This window comes from Pteropus alecto, unplaced genomic scaffold (assembly GCF_000325575.1).
Source record: "Pteropus alecto unplaced genomic scaffold, ASM32557v1 scaffold86, whole genome shotgun sequence".
Lineage (NCBI taxonomy): Eukaryota > Metazoa > Chordata > Mammalia > Chiroptera > Pteropodidae > Pteropus > Pteropus alecto.
Window position 1 is genome coordinate 33511121 of NW_006442109.1, and position 24312 is coordinate 33535432.

Here is a 24312-nt window from a genome sequence, read left to right on the forward strand (position 1 = left end):
GCCCTAAGCAGGTCAAGAATGATTATAGTAAAACTGGAAATTTTATTCATTAAAAGGCAACATTAACAGAGTGAAGAGAGCCCACAGAGTGGGAGAAAATACTTCCAACACAATTAACCAAAAGGCTCATATCCAGCATATAAAAAGAACTTCTCTACAAAATTAAAAAAAAGAAAAACATTAAAATTGGATAGTGACTTGAACAGGCACTTCACAAAAGAGGGTATCCAAAGGCTAACAGACACATAAAAAAGGGCTTGATGAGGGAAACACCATTAAAACCAGACTGCTGGAATCAGAAGGACCACGCACGCCACAAGTCGGCAAAGACGCAGAGCAACTGGAACTGTGATGCATGTAATGGGAGTATAAATAGATACTTCACTTTGGAAAACTGTTTTGGATCATCTACTCACATTGAATACATACATATTCTATGACCAGCTAATCTACTTTCAAGTATATACCCAGGAGAAATGTGCTCCCATGTGTAGCAAAAGTCACGTACGTGTGCAAGGATGTTCACAGCAACATATTCATAACAGCCCCAAAATGGGGACAATACCCAGGTCCATCATCATTGGAATGGATAAACAAACTATGATATATTCATACAATGGAATAACACAGGGCAATCAAAATAATGGGCTACAGGTACCTGCAACCTGTTTGGGTCTTACAAGTGTATTTTGAGGCAAAGAAGCCAGACACAAAATGAGTCAGTTTATATTAAGGTCAAAAGCAAGTGAAACTAATCTATGGTGTTAGTCAAGACGCTGGCTACTTCTGAGGAAAAAAGGAAACTGTAGTGAATGGAAAGGGATAAAATGGGTGCCTCCGGGGTGTAGGTAATGTAATATTTCTTGATTTGCATGGTGGTTACATGGGTATCTATATACCCGTACGATGAGCAATATTTCCTATGTATGTTACACTTCAATAAAAATGGGTTTAAAAAAGCCAATTGTGATGCCATTTAACTTCATGAATTATCTCATTTTATCTTTACAATATTTAAAATTATCGTTGTTCTCATGTTTATGGATGAGGATACTGACTCAGGTCACAGTTGGTACACGACAGAGCCACGCTTCACACTCAAGTCTATTTGATGCTCAAACCCAGTAAAGGTCTGCAGTAAAAGTCACTCCAAACTTATGCCCTTGAGATTTCCTTGACTGAATTTTTCTTTCCTTCCAAGACAGTTTTCTACCTTTTTCATCTTCTGATCTCAATCCTTCATCTAGTGCCTCCCTTTATCCGGGGTGAGGGGTTGGTGGGTGGGAGGGTGGTCAAGAGTTTAGATATTGAAACTTTGTGTTTAGTTATTGCTCAGAAATATAGCGATTCATTCTTCTCACAGAAGAGGAAAAAACGTACAATTCCCCAGCTGCTCTCTACCGAGAAGGGATCTGAAGGAGTGACCACCCTTTTCTTTGCTGAGCTAACTGATGGCAATGAGCACACTAAAGGGAGAGAAAGGAACTCCAGGCATGCCTCGTTTTATTGTACTTAGCTGTCTTGCGCTTCACAGATGCTGTGTTCTTTACAAACTAAAGGCAAAACTCTCCATCAGCAAAAAGATTGTGATGACTCACTTTATTGCCATGGTCTGGAACCAAACCCACAACATCTCTGAGCTGTGCCTGTAAATGGGGCTGCAAAGGACAAGCCATGGTGGGGGATAGCAAGGGAGGATGCTGGAGATGGAAAGGTAGAGAAGCTGCTTGGTGAAGGATTCGGAGAAACCACACTTGGTAGTTGGCAATAGATGAAGATTTGAGGGAGAAAAGAAAAATCTGGCCACCTGGACAGACATTTTAAGAAAGAAGAAAAATATTGAAAGGAGGTATTTGTAAAGATGTGGCATAGGATATGGCCTATCAAACTTCATTCTCATCTCCCCAAAAGAGGCCTCAAGTGGATCTAAGTCCTTGTTTTATTTTCCCTAAGACACAATAAAACTAGCAAAATATGCAACCATTAAAATAAAATCAAACACGCGTACACCAAGCATTTTCGTACAGAAACTGTGGCTCAACAAATTTTAACTGGGCCCCACCTGAACTTCACAAGAATCCACAAACGAGAAGCATTTTTATTTGCTTTAAATTGCTTAAGTGAGCTTCAATAGCATTTAATACCATTAAATCTCCCCTTTTTATTTTTATGAGCCAAAAAGCAGCATGAAATGACCTACTCGGTCTCTGAGGATGTCTGGGGAACCAGTATAGACTCATATGCTCTTCTTTATTATTCAGATTGACTAATTCAGATACCATAATTTTTTTTTTTTATAACCAGCATGATTTTAAATATTCCTGTCCCTGGTGGTTGTTTGTTTGTTTGTTTGTTGCATGGTCTTTAAATGCTACTGTATTGGCAGGAAAAAAATCTATCATTTTCTAATCCTTCTGAGTTATAGTGCACTTCTCTTCAAATCGTAATTTCTTTTGTTAATTATGTGTATCTTTCAATAAGTAATAACCTCTCTGGCTCTCATCTATAAAATGAATAAGGTGAACTAAATGATTTCTAAGATGTTTTCAGCTCTAAATTTTTTGTAAATTATAGAATCTAGAATTTTACTGTATTAGTTTCTTGCTTCTACTCCCCTGAGCCAAAGACCTTCACTAACATTTCCTTGAATACAACATGTGATTCCTGAGTCGCTAGTTTACATTTTGGGATTCCCTCTGCTTAATATCAAGCTTTAGCTCCCATTTGTGATAGGGAAGTCAATCTCCTCCCCACAGCTCCCAGCTATACAGTAAATAGAAGCCTAGCACATCCACTTCACCACTAGTTTTCAAGTATACCCTCTTTCTACAGCCACAAAATGCAAGGCTTTCCTAGTGTTTAGCCTGTATAGCTTTCAGTTCATGGGCTATCACCATCGCTCAGTACAAGTGATGGTAATATATCACAAGGACCTATGAAACATACAATGCACAAACTTGTTGCCTAGACCAAGGAAAAAGACACTTGGGATAATCTGTCTAGACACATGACATTAAAGGAAAATCCATTCATGGCTAATACAGCCTGTTAGTTATGCATGGAGAAATTTTAAAAAATACAGTAGGCCAATAAAATATTCCAAAATATTTATAGCTCTCCCTGGCTGGTGAGTTAAGGATGTCTGACTCATCAGGAAGAGTGGCCAACAGCTCTATCGCTTTATAACCAAGGGAACCCAAATTAGAAACAAACCAGAAAGTAGGCGGATGTCTACTAAGCTGAGGGATAGATTATTTCTCTATCTGATCTAAAATTACTCTAAATAGGGACATTCCTGAGCTACTCCAGGGTTCTGGATTGTGTGAGTAAGCCTCAAGAGATGCCACATGCATTAACAGCTTGCTCACTCAAATGACCATGATGCCCCTTGCTAGGTCCACTTTCCCATGGTGCTCACTCTCAGCAGGGCAGTCACTGGCTCCAGGCCAGCTCTGAGGTATAGCCAGTGTAGAGAAGGGCTTCTCCAAATGCACGATGGAAGAGAAACCAAATATGCACAGTTCATTTTGTTTCAGAAAACATGAATGTTCTTCTATGGACTTTATTCTCCCTCATTCCAGGGGCAACTAAGTCACTACCAGTTTCCCAAATGGTACCATTTTAATCTCACGACCATTGACTTTTTTAGGGGGTGGAGGGTCTGAAATATATGCAAAATTTACTGCAGTGTCTTCTTCCATAGCTTTCTATTAGATTTTTAAAGGAGTTGCAGAATATTAAGAATCACACACCAGAGTAAAAGAGAGGAAAGGGATCCTCTGTTTTAATTTTAATTGAGATGAGTCTGTCCATCTGAACACATGTCCTGTGTTCAGTCCAGCCCTAGCCTCAGGGGGAAAATTGACAGATGAGTTAGTTTGCTTGAGTCACTAGATTCTTAGGAATGCATTTGACTATTTTAGGAAAAATAAATCATCAGACACAAATTCATATCATGCATTTATTTTTTAAAAATAATATGCCTGGAAATATATTTAGAAAAAAGTACAATATACATATGTACATATATATCTACCTATATATATATGTACATATGTATATTTAGTTCATTGAAAATCATAAAAGATAATTTAAATAGTTTTACAAGCTATATTCCTCAGTGGAAATGCTAAGCATTTTAAAGATCTCAATTTTCATTCCCACTCTCGCATTAATTTATAAATTCATGCAATTCCAATAAATATCCCAAAAGGATCCTTCTGAAGCTTGACCAAATAAACTATGATTTTCTGCAAAGATAAATAAGAGGAAAGCCAAAAACATTTTAAAAAAATACGCAGGAGAACTTGAACAGACTCTCTGAGATGCATTATTATGCTACAATAATTAAGATGCTAGTACAAAATCCAAATTCATCAAAGAGAACAGAAAGCCCAAAACGGTCCCAAACATAGCACAGGGAGGAATAATTACTCTAGAAGCCTGATGTAAAATCAGCAACTTAAGAAATAAAGTTCTCTTAGACTTATTTCAGGCTATACACTGAAATTAATTTTTGATGTGAAATAGAAGAAAAGAAAGAGGTAGAAAGAAATCAGTCAAGAAATTTAAAAATATATGATCTTTGAATACGAGAGGTCTTCCTAAGCCACAAGAACAGTTCTATAATAAAATGACAGACTTGATTACATAAATATTTAAAGGTTATATACCCCAGAAATTATTAGTAAAATTAAAAGTAAGCGATAAAGAGAAAAAAATATTTTCAGTGTTTTAAAATTATTAATTTTTATCTAAAGACATTCAGTGTAAAAAACTTTGGCAATTTATTAATATGCATCGAAAACCTAGAAATTCCACAAAGGATTTACTCCAATATAATTAAAGATAAAAATTTAACAAAAATATTTATAGCATTATTATTTCCATTACTATATTACTTATACTAACTGGAAATAAATTTCCATAAATAGAATCATTGTGAAAATGTAGCAAGTCATTTAAACGTAGAGTCAAGTCTTCAAGTGAGAAAAGCAGCCAGATAAGTATGCTAAAAAAATTTTTAAGTCTTAAATTCACATAGGCCTATCATAACTCAAAATGTTGGCAATGGTTTCTCTATGGGACAGCATTACAGAAAGTTTCTTTGGCTTTGTGATATTTCTGGATATTTCCGAATTTATTATTTTATTTTGCAATATAGGGAAACATTTAAAACTTATGGAAGATTTTCTGAGATCCGCAAACAAAGCATCTACATTAAGGAGAAGTGGGTGTCCACAGAGCAAGGCTTTGAATGATGACCATTATATTTTCTATGAACTGACTGGAGTAAAAAACACAACCCTTCCACAGGATGATAAAAAACAGGAGTTTTTCTTCATGAAACTGTATAGAACCCCATGTGGTCAGGCGTGATATGGTGAGTGTGCGCCAGTCCTCCTCCATGTAGGCTGAGAGGCATTAGAACCTTCTATTTTTTTTAACTTGGAGTGTATTGAGAGTGTACCTGTGCTGGCTATCTTCCATTTGCCTCTCCAGATCCACTGTCTCAGCTTCTGAACCCTATTCTGGCCCCCATGGCCTAACCTAAAGGGATGGCATAAAGTGGCTTCCAGCCCTCTGACTTTTCGGGTTTGGCCAATGAGACGATGGCAAAAGACCAGAGAGCAGGCGAAGAGGGTCAGGGTGTTTATTCCCCTGCTCCCTCCCCACAGGTCCCTGCAGCCCTCCTCTGAAAGCCCTGCTCCTGCTGGGCTCCTGTTGGGCAGCCTTCTCCATACTCGGCCTCCCTCTGAAGTTCTGAGTTTCCCAGCAGTTTCTTGGCCCCTTTCTCCACCTTCAGGTATAGGGCTGTAAAAACTTGTTACTATTACCATCCCCACTCTGATTACTGCTCCGTCTCTTATTGCTTTTCCTAAACCCTGCCCACACCTTTGTAAACAGTCTCTAATAAACTCTCAATCAAATCACCCAATTTGAGTGTGCCACTTGATTCCTAACAGGACTCTGCTTGATCACACAATTAAGAGAAAACAGGGCTAAGTGCATTTACACTTCAAGGGAAAAAAAGTGACCTCATGGGGTTTAGAAAAACATTTTCATTAAAGTTTGAGATAAAAAAATTTAGCTCTGTTAACTCCATGATTCAATGATTCTATGATACCTAAAACATCCTTATGCTTTCTAGTTTTTTGTGCTTTATTTTTTCTTTTTTTAAGGCTTTGAGCAAGTTACTAACTCTTACATAACTTCACCACATACAGGACAGTGTACTGGAGAGGAACGTAACATTGGTTATCTGTTTCTCATGAGACAAACTGCTTTTGCCACGAATTTAAAGGCAGACATTTTCCTCTCAGTTTCCCCTTGTACTGTATCACAGAACACCTTTTCACTTTGTTGTGACTGGATTTTACTTAGTCCTGAGCTTTATGAGCTAATCACATTTACTGCATTCAGATATTTCTGGTCTGCCCCACAGAAAAGTGGCACCGACTCACCATGATTAACCATTGATTAACCATTTAAGGATGTAAGTGGTCCACTAAAAAACTTCTTAAATCCCATAAGCTTGTTTCACTAGCCAGCTCTTATACTCATAGGAGAAAAGACAATTCTGAGAACATGGGGTCTGTCACTCAGATTGTCCCTAGCCTAATTCCAAGTAAAAGAGGAAAAAATTCTCTTCACTTAAAAGTGCTGTGAGGCATTCCAAACCCATGGCAGAACTGCACTGATAATCACGTAAGAAAGTACAGCACAAGAGATGGGAGAAAGCAATTCTCTCATTTGAGCAGAGTAATTCAGGCCCTCCCTGAGTAGTGGAGGTGAACTCCTGCACCTGTGGCAGTCCCCAGAGTGACAGCTCTAGCAGGTTCTGGTGCTTCTTTCAACTGGCACATCACCAAGGCTCTAAGAGCTCACAGACTGGCAGCAAAACGGCCCTTGATGGTGGGCACAGTATCATCAGAATGGCATCCAAGGTTCCTGTGGATGCCAAAGGCTTGAGCTGCCAAGGGAGTAGTCACAGTGACAGCAGCTACAAAGACACTGATGGTTTTGGAAATGCCAGGAGAGAGCATCCTTGGCAGTTGGCTAACTACCCTCATATGGCTAAGAGGATTCAAGAAGCAACAGTTTAAGGGGACAGCTTCTCTGATATCAGCTCTTTCTTTCTATCTTTGAACAAAAGTGAGTTTACAGTATTAGGTGATATCTTAAGCTCTCAGAAAAAAAGATCATTGAATGATAAACTCTGAATAGAGGGAAATCTAAGCAGTGGCAAGTCATGGCAAATCCAAGAAGTGGCCGAGGGCAGCATAAGGACAGTGTGAGACTCATGATGAAAAACATCACTCTTTTCCATCTCTGCCAAGAACTGGACTTAGATGTCAACAGCACAGAACTGCAATTGCACGCTTGAAATATGAATGCTAATACACGCTAAGAAAAAGAAAAGCACTGAAGATGTAAAAGACATAAGACTCTCAAGACCTTGAAATATTTTGGATCTAATTTTTCTGTCTCTGTGCTTCTGACAGAGAAACAAATTTTGTATGTTTCCCTAAGGGAATGCATAGTTATAAACCAAATGCTTATAAGACTCCAGTTTTCTCAATGGCAAAGCTTAAGATGATAACAAGGAAAGTGTTAACTTCCTCAAGATTGGCAATAAATGGCAAGTCTGCAATATACTGGTATTGCGTAATGGGTAAAAAAATGTTCCCTGAAGGCATGAGATATCTTATTCTTCTTTGATACCCCTCAAAGTGTATCTGCATAGTAATAAGTACGATAGAGATCCCAAGACACTGAGCAGCAGACCTAGAGGCACTGTAAATAAGCCAAAGTACCACCACCAGTGGGAACTGGCTGGGGACACAGATGGCTTCTCCAGACAACAGCCCCCTCTCTGTCACACACTGTCATGGTGCTGTCAGAGCCCACTCCAAAGAGCTATCATTATTCACCCCTTCCTCCTCCTTTTCCCCATCCCATCCAAGATCTTAAAGATTTCTGAATATATGTTTAATTTATATATACATGTGTATATATATATACACATATATATATATATATATATGTTTTACTATTAAATTGTACACATGAAATAAAAGACTGGGAAAGCTACTGATAAGGCAAATTACTGTGCTCCTCTGTGCTTCTGGAAAGTGAAGACTAAAGAATCTCTGTAGAACTATAAACACCCCCCAAATATTACCTGAAGAACTGAAAAACAATTTTTGACATTTATTTCCTTCTCTACTCAGTGAGTGCTCATTACAAGGAAGATGGTCATGATACACTGGTAGGACGAGACTAAGATCATCAATACAAACTAGGAATAAGAGCTCAAACAGGATTCTGGTTTTGTGTTAAAAGCAAACCAGAACTTTCAATTGTTCAAACGGGGTCAGATCATGAGAAAAATAACTTGGTAGGTGGTTCAATATTGCAGTCGCAAGCATCCTAATCTTGGAAAATCTAACGTAGGCACGAAGACTAAAACAGCTATAGATATTTTCACTAAGGTTATGATAGTTTTCATTCTGTAAGTTGAGCACTGCAGAAAAAAAAAAATGCTATGAAATATTTGACATCTTAGGGTAGCCAAAAGTTTGCAGTTGTACAAATGGAGGCTAAAAGCAATCAGGAGATAGAATGAGATTCATCTGCCAACTCGAGATTCATCTGTGTACTCAATCACTGAAGTAATTTTTATTACACTGCAGAAAACCCACCCATTACTAAACCATCCAAACTTTGATCCACTTCTGTCTATCAATGAATAGGAACTAAAAGAAATATTTTTCTATGACCAGATAGACTGATCTTAATAATATCCACATACCTAAGACAACCAGCAATATATAAGTCTGTACAGGTAATCTTTAAATATCAGAAAGATGATAGAGGTTTCATTAGAGACATATATAGACACACATAAACAATTAAGATATACTATCCTCTCATTCTTCATTTAAAAAGAATTTCATATGAACCTTTCACTTAAAGAGTAAAAATATCTAGATTTCCATTCCATTTAAATATATTCAAGCCAAGTCCCTGGGAAGGTTTCCAGAGGGTTAGATTGCTTTAAAAATGGTCATGCATTAAATAAAGCTTTGTCTAACAAAAGTAAAAGAGTAACTGATATGGTATCTGTACATTCACTCTGCACAAGGCTCCTGTAGCTCAAAAGCAGTACTCAAACAACAAATCAGGTTACGGCTCTGGAGAATCACGCTCCACCTCTTCCAGTAACCCTGCCAGCTCACACAACATTATATGAGGGCCAACCACCTGCTTCCCGAGGAATCTGTAATCTACCTTCCCCATTAGTTCCCCAAAGGGTCTCCTACTTTATACATGTGCCCCCGCTTCATTCATTCCAGTGCATTCACCTTTCATCTCTAAGATATCCGTTAACGATAAGTGTGCAAAGGTTCACTTTAAAAGCACAACCAAAAAGAAAACCTTTCAGCATTACAGTTTATAATGAAACAAAAACTCAAAATTCTGAGTCTATTGAATTTGAACTAAAAGCCATCGCAGCAAGAAGTTCATTACTGGGTACCTGGCTTGTTTTCACATTACCTGCTTCAGTGTACTTCAATCCCACTTTTTCTTCTGTGTCCTTTGTCTTTGGGGGTGGCCAGACAGCTTGGAGTCTGCCAGGAGTCCTATCGTCCTGCTCAGTGGGGCTGTGGTCAGGCTATTTAAAAAGTGGGCAAAGAAAAAGATAAGTTAAATGAAATGTGCCAGAGGCAGTTATTCCCTGAAAACAAGCATGCTAACTCTAACTCTAAAATTAATATTAATGGCCAGTTTCGCATTGCCCTCGTTGGCTGTAAATGAAACATCTCACTACGGTGTTATCCTTTCCCAGAAATATAAAGTGATTAGTAGGAGTGAAAATTAAAATATCAAGCCAAGGACACTGGAATGTGACTAATATACAGCATGGTAACCATAGTCAGTAATACTGTATTACAAATTTGAAAGCTGCTAAGAAAGTAAATTTTAAAAGTTCTCATCACAAGAAAAAATAATTTGTAACTTTGTATGGGGACAGAGGATAAATAGATTTATTGTGGTAATTATTTTGCAATACATACAAATCACGTTGTAACTAACATAATGTATGTCAAGTGCACTTTAAAAAAAGGCAAGGTCAAGTATTACACAACCCTTGACAGATGATTTTTACCGTGTAACTATTAAAAAAATTTACAAATAAACTTTGAGCTAAAGATATAGATACAAATGCACTACAATCAGGTACATTTATAGGAACGTTTACAAGTGTATCCCAAACAACTCCAGGGTTATTTACAATATAATGACTACTTTTGCATTTTCCATGAACAATGGCTGTAGGCCAAGATATACTCCTCTAGGCACTTTACATTGCTAATTTCAATTCTTTTTCTTTCCTATTAAAAAAATAATAATAATGAGATGGCCTTCATGTTCAAGCTATTTTTGTGAGTTGATTTTTTTAATACTACGAGAATGTTATATCATGTGTAGTTTTTAACTGTAACTTGAAATAATTTTTCTAAAGATTTTTTAATTTGTAACATTTTAACTGATCAAATATAACAGGGAATGATTGAGTTCTGAGTTGATACTGACCAAGAAATTCTATTTTTCTCTTCATGAACCTTTAAAATCTACTGGACAGATGCTTGCAGGTCTTTATAAATTACCAAATTTCCTTTGAATAACAGTTTTCATTAATTAGATAGTTGCCATGTGCTAACTTCATTTAATCTTCACAACCATCATGTAAAATGACAGTTACTATTATTTTTTTCCTCATGAAGAGATTGAGGCTCAGAGATGATCAAGGCCACCCAGACGGTAAATGGCAGTTAGAATCAAAACCCAGATCTCATTATCCATCCAGTGTTTAATCAAGATGCCTTATATCCAACATGAAATATTTCAATCACATTGCAAATATGTATTCTGCCAAATGGCATACTTATAAAGAAGAAATAGTTTTCGCAGAAGTATATAATTAAGTGGTGAGGAAATCTGGGCTATGTTTCCATACTGCATTGCATCTTCATGCTGTTTAATTTTTATAGGAACATTTACTATTAACATTCAAACTCAGACTGACAGGTTCCCTTTCCTACCAGCCCATCTTTACATATAACCCTCTTTTAACAATCCAGAAGAATATAAAGAAGAAAACTCTTCTGTCCAACTCCATACTCCTCACAAGGACAATTTCATATAATCGTCTTCGACCTAAGAGACAGTCATAAACAACAGGGTGACTGGGATTCACTTTGACAGGAAACCTCAAAATAGATAGAGCAGCATCATATTTTATAAGAAAATGCAAAACCCAATTCTACGTACGCTTTTGGAATCAGAGGGGCCATCCGCTGGCCTTGACCTGGACCGTTCAAACACAGCTCTTAGGGACTCCTTCTCATGCCTCATCTTACGCTTGAGAGCTTCCAGCTCAGAGGTGTCAGCTGTGGTCCCCTTTTTGGGGGGACGGATAAATAAGGCTTTAAAGGCCTCCAGGGCAGTTTCTGGGGGCTTTGGCTTGACCTCTCCACCCTGGGTTTGGGTTGCTCCGGGGCAGCTCTGGCTCTCCGGGGCAGCACTGCGGCCCATCTCTTCTCCCCTGGGTGGCTCAGGGTCTTCTGCCTTCAGTTCGGCTCTGGGCATGTCAATGCTGAGTAGCTGCGAGAGCTGCTCCAGGAGAGTGGGAGTGGCCTTCAGATCACTTGTTTTCTCCCTGGTTTTCACTGCCTGCGGCACTATCTGTGGCACTGTCTGTGGCCCTGCCTGTGCTAGGGACTTCTGAACAGGCTGGGTCAATTTGAGCAAAGCCAGGTCCCCATCCTTTGGTTTAATCTCAGTGATGGTCTCCCCACCCTCAGCTGGGGCCCCCTTCTTCAGCACACGAAGCCCACTAAAAAAAGCTGGAAGCTGGAATGACTTCTCTCCAGGGACTTCTTTTTTAGAAGAGGTATTCTCGGTGACACCAACACTTAAGTTCTGGTCTGTTACCACAGGTGGAACTTGGAAACCTTCTTGTCCAGCTGGTCCTTGGCTGGGGCTGTGCTCTGTCTGAAGACCACCACTGCCAAGCTCCGGTTTGCTACCTATCTCAGGTGGAGTCCCTGGAGGACCATCGGCACAGAGCTCTGCATCACCCTTTTCCCCAGTGGCAATATTTTCCCAAAAACCTACACTCGCCTGGCTTGTCTTTGGGCTCCTCAAATGGCTTAGATAAAACAACACTAGGGGACTTCAGGCCATTGGCATTACTTCCTTCTTCTGGCTCCTGGCCACCATCCTCAGAGTCAGAATCACTGGTGGTATTTACAAGGGTCCCACGAACCAAAATGACATCGTCTCTGCTCACACTCAAAGCAGTGAGTGGGAGAAGCTCTTGACCAGGGAGAGAAACCCCTGCCTCTGCTTTTCTCTGACTCCCTTCTGACTCCATCTCTGTCTCCACCCTTGCAGTCTTCCCATCTTTTCCGAAGTCAGGTGGGACCTGAGCCTCTGCCTCCTGCAGACCCGAGCCATTGCTGGGATCACCCAGCTGTGGTGTGGGATCCACCACTAAACTGTGGAATGCTTTCAGCACTGCATCTTCCTCTTCAGGCTTCACAGATTCCAATTTACTTGTAAACCCAAACAAGGATTTCATAGAGAACTTGCTCAGGATCGACTGAGCCATTTCAAGTTCAGCTTCAGATTTTTCCGGTTCTGCGACATCACTGCCACTCAGAGAGTCACCAACGTCCTCCATGTCTCTCAGCAACGCCTTCAGTGGAAGTTCTGACTTTTGTTGCCTTCCCCTGCTCAGTTTATCCACTCCATCGGCTCTTAACTTACAGGACAGAGAGCAACAGGACCCGGGAGCCAGACTCCTCAGCGGCGGAGTCAGCACACTTGGTCTCTTTCAGGTCACTTACTGTGCCCTCCTTCCGGGTTGTGCCACGATGGTGCGCCCAGGGCAACTGTAAAAAGTCCGTGGAGCTTTATGCCCAGAAGCAGCAGAGGCTGCGCACCTTACTACACACGGACTGGGGAGGCTGCTCCTCTGGGACTTCCGTATTTATCCCCGAGGACAAAAGGCTTTTTGTCGTAAGGAAAGTCAGCCTGCCCCCAGCCATCCCAGCCCAGGACTTCATCACAGCTCCTCCCCAGTGCCTGTCGTTCTCCCGGTTGCTTTCAACTTCCTCATTGGTGAGCGAGTGAGGCTCCAGAAAGTGCTGAGCCGGCAAACTGATCCTGACAGTCCCGGAACAGCCCAAGAACTTCAAAGGCGAATCAGCAGAAAATGACCGAAATACTTCTTACGGTCCCTCCCGTGCCATCTAAATTATGGTCAGAAGCCTGTGCCACCCAGCCAAAAATAAATAAATAAACAGACAACAACAACCAGCAGGGCGCACAGATCAACAGCCACTCACAAAGCCCAAAGCAAAGAAATAAAAGTAAAGAAAGAAATAGATCATTTCAAAATGAATGGAACTCAAAGGCAGTTAACTTACTGCCCTTGAAGACTTTTTTTTTTTTTTTGGTAAGTGCTTTCTTCCGTTTCCCTGCAGGTTTCATCTGGAATGCAGATTTTAGCTGCCTGGGCCAGAGAAGGAAAACCAACACGACTGGTTTCAGATTACTGCTGTTTTAGCTCTGCCCTGGTGTCTCAGCGTTCTACAAACAGGTACTTAGGCAAGCACGCCCACCACACCCAGTGTCCACTAGCCTTAGGGTGGCAGAGTAAACAGCCCCTGCCGGCTGGAATGATTACCCTCCATGCTCCCTGCCAACCTCAGGCTTCTGGCTCAGCAGCTCTGACTTCCTGGCTTCCTTAGAAATCCTGGCGGCCGAAGGGCACCCCACTCTGCTTCAGTGATCCAACCAACTAAATGAAACCTGACATGGTACAGGGTAACACACAACCTGCCTTGTTAGGCAAAGCAATTCATCAAAGGTCTCTAAGGAGCCACATTCCCCTAAGGGGCAAAATATCTAAAAGATCTCTATCAGTCAGGTCTCTATCACAGACCCAGTTTGCCTAAAACAAAAACAGGACAGACAAAACAACCACCCAACATTGGCTCTATGTAGTTTCCAATACTCTGATTACATGCTGGGAACCTGGCAACTAAGGTCTTGGAAAAATTGCAGCCCTGTTTCCCAGCTGCATAGTTGCCTCACAGGACAGCTTCCTGTGGTTCCTGAAAGTCTTGGTGTTGGTGTTTCTCTTTCAAATCTTGTCCAGTCAGCAGGCATTTGATAAGACTTTGCTGGATCAGGAGAGTCAAATTGGCTTAATAGTAATCATGGCTTAATAGTAATCCCCCGCTCTCTTTGAGGAAAGCTGCGAGAAGACTGAGCCCTAGTGTTTAACGCAAACAGCAATTTATTCTGCAAAATATTGGTCCCACAAGCAAAACAACAGTTTTGCCTTCTCCACAGCAAGGGATAGCTGTGGGTCCCACACTGATAACTTGTATCATGTTCCCTAATAAATATTAATACTGAAAAACTCCGATCGCAATAATATATTCCTAACAATATGTTCAAAAAGAACTCTCACATAAAAAGAGTACATATTATATTCCATCAATCCCCATGGGAAAGTTAAGACAATACTCCCTAATCTCTGATTTGACCTGGTATCTAAATGGATACTTTCCTGTTTGCTACTGATCCTAGTATATTTTGAGATTAGTAACTAGGGCACACTTAATTGAAAGGCCACCACATATGCAGAAATATTCATTGGCGCCATTTAAGTCTCAGAACAAGCTTGCTGTTTAAAGAAAATGCCCACTGATAAAATCATACTTCTGCTTCTTCAAAGCGAGGGAAAAAAAATCCTCACACCAGATCATAAGATCAATCTTTTAAAGAACTATGTAGACCATCCCATATGCAGGTGAGGGAAGGAAACATGGCACATATTTGGTGTTTTTTCTTTAACTGAGGAGGCTCCATTTTCCCAGATATAACTAATTACTGATTTTCAGAACACATTTCCAAGCACCCTCCCCAGACTGGGGAAAAATGAGACATAAACTGGAAGGGGGTGTTGGCCTTTCTACACCACGGCATGGAGAATCATAAAGTTTCGGCATCCTCTCAATTTCATGGTAAGTGAGGCAAGTCTTGGGTCTCAGGAGATGATTTGAGTCCAGCCCCTCGAGGTAGGTAAGGTATTATTAGGTTCATTTTAAAAGTGAAGCAACCATGGCCAACAGAACATAACTGCTACAAGTTGCATAGCTAATAAGTGGGGAATGGAAATAATATCAAATATTTACTAGGTGTTTACTATGTGCCAAGCACTGTTCTAGGTGCTCCACATATATCAACTGATTGATGTACATAATTATAAGGTTAATATTGTTTTCTTTTTCCCATTTGGAAGCACAGAAAGATGAAGTGGCTTTCCCATATTCACAGCATCACCGAGTTGAAAAATTAGAACTTGAATTCTGGCAATCAGGCTCCAAAATCCACAACTCTGAACCACTCTCCTAAAACCTTGAGTTCTACTTCCTGCCAAAATAGGATGCCACACACATGTGAGTTTTGAAGTGTGAAGGTGTGTCAACTCAGGTTGGTGGTGGTCTCTCAGTAGGATAAGTAACACACTTTACCGAGATGACACAGAAGACTGACTTCACAAATGTAATGAGAATGACCATTCTTTTCCCTTATTGTAATTTAGGGAGAAACCTAGAAGAGCTGCTTAGAAAAATCAAACTCCTAGCTGGCCTCTCTACTGGTCACAGTCCAGACACAGAATCCTCTGAACACAGATTCATCAAGAAGCTTTCCAGCTTACCCATACGATTCCCCTTCATTTATGAAACATGACTCCTATTACAAAGCTGTATTTACCCAACAATCATTATTAAGCACTATGTACAAAGCTTCGGAAATATGAAGATGAAGAAACTCCAGTCCAGCCCTGCGCCTTCATAAAATGTGTAGTTTAACAGGGGAAATCAGCCAAGAAAGAGACGACTCTGTTTATAGTACTTTCTACCCCAGACTCAGTCTGAACAGCAACAAGTAGACCTAAAACGATTTTAAATAAAAGCAGTAACCACCTAAGTATGAAGAAGAGTAAAACAGAGCAGCATAGTAATTCAAACAGATCTTTTGAATATCGACTCTTTTTCAAGCCACAGGTTCTCATGATCATAAAAAAATATTATCACTTCTGGTCATTTAGGAAATTGAAAAATGTTTCAGACTGTGATGTTCAAATAAGCAACCTACAAATTTCATCTTAGTTGGTTTGAAAAATGATTCTATTTAATGCTGTAACATTTAGGTGGGGGAGGAACAATCACTTCTCTTGAACGTTATTTACCTCAGGGTCTTACTTTTTTTATGAATACTTACTAAGCACCTAGTACCCAAAACCAGGGACAGCCAAGACTGTCACTTTTACCATCTCTCCTGATTCTCTTTAGTTCTAACCTCAAGACACCTAAGCTTGCTAAAGCTATACTTGAGCAGGCCAAATAAAAATGATCTACCTTAGACAACTAAGTTAAAACAGGAATCATAAATAATTAGTAGCATTTGACCCATAAGGGTGTTCTTTCTATCTGTTTAACTATCTGTTAAAAAACAATCAGTACCCAGCTACTTGAAAATGGAATATAGCACATAGCAATAGACTGGGAAAAGTAAGTAAACTATAAATAAAGTTATGAGTGAGGTAATGGGTGGAGATGGGTTTTTTAGGTTCCAGAAGTATGTTTTAACTTACCGAACGAAGTTGAGATCTGAGGAAATTATGACATCACAATTGCCCCAAAAGACATTTGTTAAATGAATGAGGTATCACATGAAAGGAGCATAAGGTTGTAAAAGAATTTGGGTAGAATCAAGTTGTTGGGAAGCTGAATGGGACTTCAGAAATATTAGAAATCAACTAAGTAGCTCAACCTTCTTATTTTAAAGGTGAAGCCCTCTAAAGTCAAAGGAAGCTAAATAACTGGTACCAGTCCACCTGCCCGAATGCAAGCAGCAAGATCTAAACGAGGCATCCTAACCCCCGTCCACCCCACATCGCACCCTCCTCCTGCCTTGACATCTGACCTTACCTTCTTCCTGATCAGCATCCTCCTTATGCTTACTTTCCACATCTTCGAAATAGAGTCTTGAGGCCAAATGAAAGTCCTTAGGCTTTCCATTCTGTTTCAGTTTAGTAGCACTTCCCCTGCCTTCATTGTGGGGCTTCCCCTTTCCGACTAATACAACACTTAATACAGCCCCTCTGGGTCAGCCTATCAGAAGCTGGCAACTGTTTTTACCAATTGGTTAAAAAGAAAACAGGCTGCACTTGCATATTGTAAGGACAGGTTTCAATGATTAAGGCCTTTATCTACTGAGCAGTATCAAGGCTTCCATGGAAATGTGTTGAATGTAGGTAACAAACTAGAAGACTACAAAAGGCAGGAGGGGAGGCTGGGACATGCTTATGAAGCTGGAAGGAAAGAAGAGAGCAGTGGGTATGTGATTGTTCAATGATCCAGGAACGAGGGCAGTGTGCAGAGTTAAGAATCTGACCCTGGGTCCTGGGCTCGCATCCTGCTCTGCTCCTTCAAGAAGCTTGACCTTAGGCAAGTTCTGTAAGCTCCCTGTGCCTCAGCTTCCTTACCTGGAAACTGGGAATATGGAAAGCACCTATTTTATGAGTTGTTAGGAGCATTAAGTAAACAAATATGTGTTTGACATTCTCATCAATGCCTGCCACATAATAAGTTCTATATGGGTATGATATATTTCTATGGGAAAGAAACAACTTTCTTAGGAATATCAACCAGAATCTAACAGAATTTTTTTTTTACTTCATCAACATGAAACAAGTACTTACTGATGAAATTACAGACCAAGCAGGAAGCTGCCCTTCCCCATTCCATCCTATATATGCACTTGGGCAGAGGGACCATTTGATCCAAACAGAACTGTTCTTTATAGAAAGGCCTGCTAAATATGTACCCCATGGCACACTTGTGCTACACTGAATGAAGCACCAACAAAAATTCTTTCAAGGGACCCCTTGGGGTGTTTCAGGGCTAATGCTCTCTGGATTGGTTTTTTCCATCTGTGTCACCTGACGAGAGTAATTACCTTAAAGTTTTCTCATGTGGCTGCTGTAGAAGGTGACAGAGTTCACCTTGTTCTTTATTACTTTTCTTGTGCTCCAAGATAATTTTTAAACCAACCCAATCATTTCAGGGGAAAAAAATCCATGAATTTGGACTTTCTCAAGGAAAGCCTTTTCTCAAGAGTCTGGTATATGCTGATGATGCTATTGTGAGTGTAGTCCCTTAGCACTGTGATATCAATGACAAAAATAATGTAAGAAGGAAAAGGAAAGGCTGTGACTTGCTTGTAAAGCTGGAGAAGAGGTAAAAAAGGAACATTCTTTATGGTACAAAATTTCTTGGGACATGTTTCTGAAGGATTTTGAGCTTTTCCAAAATGAATAATCTTGGTGTCCCACATGGATAATCATGACAGAAGGCATGGAGTCAGCAGAGAAAGCATTCATTGTGGCTAAAGGTGATCACGATAAAAGTTTTAGATGAAGACCTGGAATCAAGTAAACCATATATACCTATTACTGCCTATACTCTCCCTCTTCCAAGCAGTAAAACTAGACAGCCCTCTGTTTACTCAAGGCAGCATCCATTTACCAACCATATGTATTTCAATGTTTAAGTAAATCAGCGCTGCTCTCTTGGTGCCACCTGGCTGAATGTCAGCCAGACTGCTGTGTCAAGGGATTCTGTTTGCATGATTACATGCAGTCCTGCTCAAGCAAATCCTGTGGACCAGTCTGGGTGATGTATAAAACTCTTGAAAGACTAAACTCAGTGCTCGGTCAGTTCCACCTTTAGGTCATGAGGTTGCTAAATATCACATAGGATGCACTTATAGTGAAAAAACACTTGTTGTTTTTTTGATTCAGATTTAACTGGTTTTGCTGTATTTTATTTACTAATCTAGCAACCTTAGGCATCACTTTTTTGGGCAACACCCAAATTCACCAAATGTGTGGATTGCCCTACGTTGGCATCTATAGATGGTAAACCCTCAGTCACTCCAGAGTGTCCATTTAGAGCATGAACACTAATGGATTGCCTTATGTTGGCATCTATAGATGGTCACTCCAGAGTGTCCATTTAGAGCATGAACACTATAAAGTTAGCCTTAAAGGGCAGTTTCTTATATTCCACCAAATTAAAAGCCACCATTAGCTATGCTCCTCAGTTTCCAGCACACTTTGAACCAGCTATGTCAAAGGCAACTGATACAGGCAGATTAGAGAGCAAATGGAGCCTAACTTCTTATAACGAGTTCAGTTTCATGAAGATCCCATCTGAGGAATACTCACCATAGAGGATAATTTGTAAAATGTATATAAACAAGGGACATGGTGGGATAGAAATGACACTAAAAGGAGGTGTGGCCTGAGATTGAAAAACATATATAAAAAGCAGAAAAGGTAAGCAGTCAATAGGATTGTATATTGGTTGCACAAAATCTAGACATAGGATTTTGCATGCCAGCTTTTAAAACAGAAACTTTGACCTCTTCTTAGTGATTCCTGGTTTCTAAGGATCATCTCAATCACCTCACCTCTGGGGCCTTGTATCTTTCTTACCAAGTTAGCCTAATTGGCTGGGGAGGACACAGCATCAGGTTCTAAGTAATTGCATCTTACAAACAGAATGGTATAATTACCAAGTCCACACCCAACCTTAAGTGTCTAAACCAGTAACAAAAACTTCCATGTGTTGATCACCTCCTAAATGTCAGGCACCATCCTTTATATCTATTGTACAAATAAGGAGAGAAGATCAGTAAAGTCAGGGGCAAGGATTTGAACCCCGGTCTGAATCAAGACCCAAGTGCAGAAATGTTAAGCCTCTCTACTTCTCCACTACTTTGGATGCTTTTATGTTTGTTTTCTTTTGTTTTTAATTTAAGAAACAATCCATTTAGTGGGTCTGAGTTAGCTCCCATAACCGGTGAGAAGGACTGAGAACCAGGTTCAGAATTAGATAACTAGAACCACAGCCCAAATCACCCCCACAGACCTCAATCCAGTGAAGATTTTGCAACTGCTAACATGGCAACTAGATGTCTCAGCCTGCATTTCAAAGATCCTGGGTGTTTAAAATTAATGGGGAAACACTGATGAGAGCATGAGCAGATTTCAATCCTTCAATCTTCCGCAAATTCCACAGCATAAATTAGATCCAACAGCAAAGAATGCACAGTGCTCTCTGATATAGTGCCTCTGAGTACATGGAAAGGGGCACATCCTTGTCTTGTTTTCATGGGAGGCAATGAGAGCCTACCACCTAAAGCTAGAGGCCACAGACTGGCTTACCCAAAACACTAGCATGTTCATGACAATGTGGCTTGTATTTGTAAGCGAAGTGAATTCAGAAACATCAAAGTAGCTTGTTTTCTGAAGAGGGGTGTTATTTTTGTATGTGTGAGTACATATGTGTGAGTGTATGTGTGTGTGAGAGAGAGAGTGAGAAAGAGAAAAAGTGTGAGCATGAGAGAGAGAGAGAGAGAGATGGATCATGTGTCTGTTTTCCACCTTTTACTTTCTGATGATCAGAGTCGACCTATTTTTGAATCTAAGAGCCCTCACTGAATTATGACTACACAAACTTAAGTCACATAATCCTCTCTCAAGAACACAGAAATATTGAGGGTAGGAATATATTGTATTAATAACACAGTGGTCCCTTCTGTCCTGTCCCCCCACCCACTGCAAGCAGTCCAGAGAACATAACTATTCAAACTGTACAAGAAGAGAGCCAGACTGGCAACTTCTAAAGAAAGAGAAATTGAGGATTAGTACATGTCCAGTTTTTGTGTAATTTTACCATAGGAGGAAGCAAATTTTTATGTTTCTAAAGTAAACTACAGGAGCTACTGTTGTCTTCCCACTCTGTTCCGCTACAGGCTGATGGTGCGTGTAGAGACAATGGTGCATATGAAGGCCACATGAGCTGGATGGAGACCAGTTTTACTCATTAAGAAGCTTATAAATAAGCCTAAGGCCATCAATGTAATCTAGACCAGACCAAAATTCCCTCGTGTAAAAAAAAACAATGAAACTGCACTGCTCTCTTTTTTCTTATAAACAAATTTCTCTTATATTTAATCTCAAAGTATATAGAGCCCATATAGGAAAGATATGTGTTAATTTAAATGAGGTTATTTTCAAAGCTAAAAAAATCAGATGAAGGCAGGGTTGGGTGAATTAAGAGAGTTATAACTCGTCTTTGGCAAATCAAAGAAGTAGAAATCTGAAAGCCATCTATCAATGTAGAGACTGTGACTCTGATCCCATTTGAGTACTGTTAGAATAAAAAAGACCAAGCAAATCTTACGTGCCAGGCATCCCACACCAGGTCCACAAACCAGGAAATAACTACAGACCTCCATTAGTGATTAAGCAGCTCCTTCTAATAAAGTCTACGCCTTCTCCCAAAGCCACACAAAATGTTGAAATTCCATTTAGAGTAGGATGTGAACTTTCCTAAAGAACAGTCTCAAACTTTTTCAAGGCACAATACTTTTGAAATTCTCATAAAACTTTGACCACCTCTCGTCAGAAATATTCTCAAATTTTCACATACACCACTCTTGTACACATTTCCAGTGACTGAGAAATCCCCTGGAATTCCACTTATGGATGGATATGTAGGTCCACAGAACCTGGCCAAGAACCAGTGCCTTAAAGGGTAATGGGAGTAGAAAATCAAGGACCACAACAGAACTACTGATCTTGAATTGAATAAATTATTCTCTTGAAAAAGATTAAAATCTCCAGAGCCTCTTAAATTTTCTCCATTCCTCACTTTCTCTTATTAGCTTCCTCATTCCTTGAAGTGAAGGTCAGCTTAAGATACTGAACTTTCTAGGAATTACCTGGAGAAAGCACTCTTTGCCTTTTATCTACCAGAGGGTGTCACTATGCAGCTAATTGTTCACTTACAAAAACAAAATAACTGCAGCTGCCACGTGAATGTCCTGTGTATGAACATTATAAACTATAAACTTCCTTCTCCAGCTATAGAGAGTAGGTGACCCTGATTCTAGGAACTGTTAAAACATTTCTTTGTTATATTTCATGATAGTTTTTAAATTGTTGAAAACGACAGCAGGACTATATATATTTGTTTTGTTTAAATCCCAAATCAAAATGATGCACAAAATGGAGGCAATAGTGAATATATTTCAAAAGTCTGGAAATGTGACTCCTCTCTTCCACCCACTGATCTCTGCAACCATACACGCTCCGTAATAATGACACTCACCATTGCCTGGATGTCTGTGATGAATCGAGCAAGTACTTGGTTAGGAATATTAGCACATTTAATTAATGTGTAGGACAATCCTTATGAGTTATATGTTTTTCCCAGTTTATAGATGTAGACACTGATTCATAGAAGTTAAAGAACTTGCCTAAGAGACACAGCTAGTGTGTGACTAGCAACATCTCTTATTGAGCCCATATACATTCTACTTCAAAGCCATAGCTCTTGCCCCCTACCTCTCTCTACCTTTTTCTGCCCTCTCTTCAACTGTGTTCAAGAATAGCATCATAGTTGTGGCAATGCCTAGCTTATTTTCTCCTTTGTAATTTTAATGCATTTACATTTGTTTCTGTTTTTCTCTTAAAACGACTAAATCATGTGAGTATTAACTTCAAGGAACCGGTACTGATCAAATCAAGGCTTATAATCGTTGTGTACTTTTTGTTCTCTACAAGTTCCTTCTAGTTCAGCAGCCGTTTGGTTCCGGTAACCAGGTGATCTATTTTGCACTCATTCTAGTGTTTCAATGTGAAAGAGAACTGTTACAAAATACCATCATTCTTTGACTTATTGTAATGAAAAGATTGAACACTTAGAAACGAATTGATCCAGTCCAAATCCTGGCTTTGTCACTCATTGGTTGTTTAAATTTAGAATTTAGCTAATTTCTTTAAACCTTAGTATTAACATCTATAGCAGCATCCAAACAGTAGTCACTAGCTACACTAAGTTAAAACAAAAATTTAGTAAAACTAATTTGCATAAAATGAGTGGCAGCATATTCATAGAAAAAGGCTGAGCAAAGTAACTTTCTGCAAATCAGGTTCAAAACCTAAAACAGAGCAGTCCTGTCCAACATTTAAGGCTGATCAAAATGTCACACAATAACACATGCCTTCCTGACCTTAATGTTCAAAGTCCCCCTGGGGAAAAGATGTCCTTTAGAGCTGGTGTGGTGATCATTAACAGGATGTGATCTTTTACTAAAACAGTAGAACCCTTTCATATGAAAACTCTTACTTAGAATATCAATATTTAGAACAATATTAAAACAACAAGAGTCAAATGGTACTGTCTAATGATGGAGAAAGGGCTTGGAGGTGAGGAGCCTCAGGTCCCAAAATGTAAAAGCTGCTAATATAGAAAATAATCTAAAGAAACTACCCTAATTTTTAAAAATTATAATTATGGGAAATAAGAAGTATATAAATATTTATATATTTTATTATATATTTACATAAAAACTATACAAAAATATATAATTTACATTTATAATGTACATAAGACATAAATATTTATGTTTTGTATATATATGCCATTACAGTTTAGTTCAGGAAATAGACCTTTTTTATGCAGCGAAATATATCAAAAAGCTAAAAATATTAGGGGGACAGGGTATAGGAAAATTATAAATGTAGTAGTGCTATTTATTTCCAAATTGTAATATACTACTCCAAAATTAGAAACAACTTCAACATCCAATAATAGAGAATGATATAATAAATTTTGAGATACGATGTAATGGGGGATGTTATGTATTCGCTTATAATGCATCTAGAAAGAATTTGTAACAACATGAATAAGCAATGTAAGGGTAATTGGTGAACAATAAAAAGGATATAAAATCTATATTTATATGTTAAAAAAATCATTCACTGAACATAAATCATAGTGAAAAACAAAGAAACTGTCAAATTTTATCAAATTGTAAAAATTGTAAAATTTTCCAATTTTAACAGTGTTTTTGGCTTCTGAGATTATAGATTATTTCTTTTCTTTCAATTTAAATACATGCTTCAAATTTTGTAAAGGAATTGTGTATGATTTTTATAACTGAAATGAACTAAGTAAAATTAAGAAATAATTTCATTCACATGGGAGAAGAAAAGCCAGAAATATATTGCTTAGCAAATGTCATAAAAAAACACATCAGTGCAGTTTTTAAAAAACACAAAAGTAAAAGAAATCCATCATT

At 39.1% G+C, this 24312-nt stretch overlaps 1 protein-coding gene across 1 annotated transcript in view; it reads right to left on the reverse strand.

Moving 5' to 3' along the window:
• Positions 1-13498, reverse strand: part of LOC102882001 (formin-1) — a 250661-nt gene extending 237163 nt beyond the window's left edge. The window contains 3 exon segments of the mRNA XM_015595813.2: positions 9562-9679; positions 11341-12183; positions 12185-13498. Of these exon segments, the coding sequence (XP_015451299.1) occupies positions 9562-9679; positions 11341-12183; positions 12185-12754 (1531 nt within the window). The 5' untranslated portion in view covers positions 12755-13498.
• Between the last annotated feature and the right edge of the window lie 10814 nt (positions 13499-24312).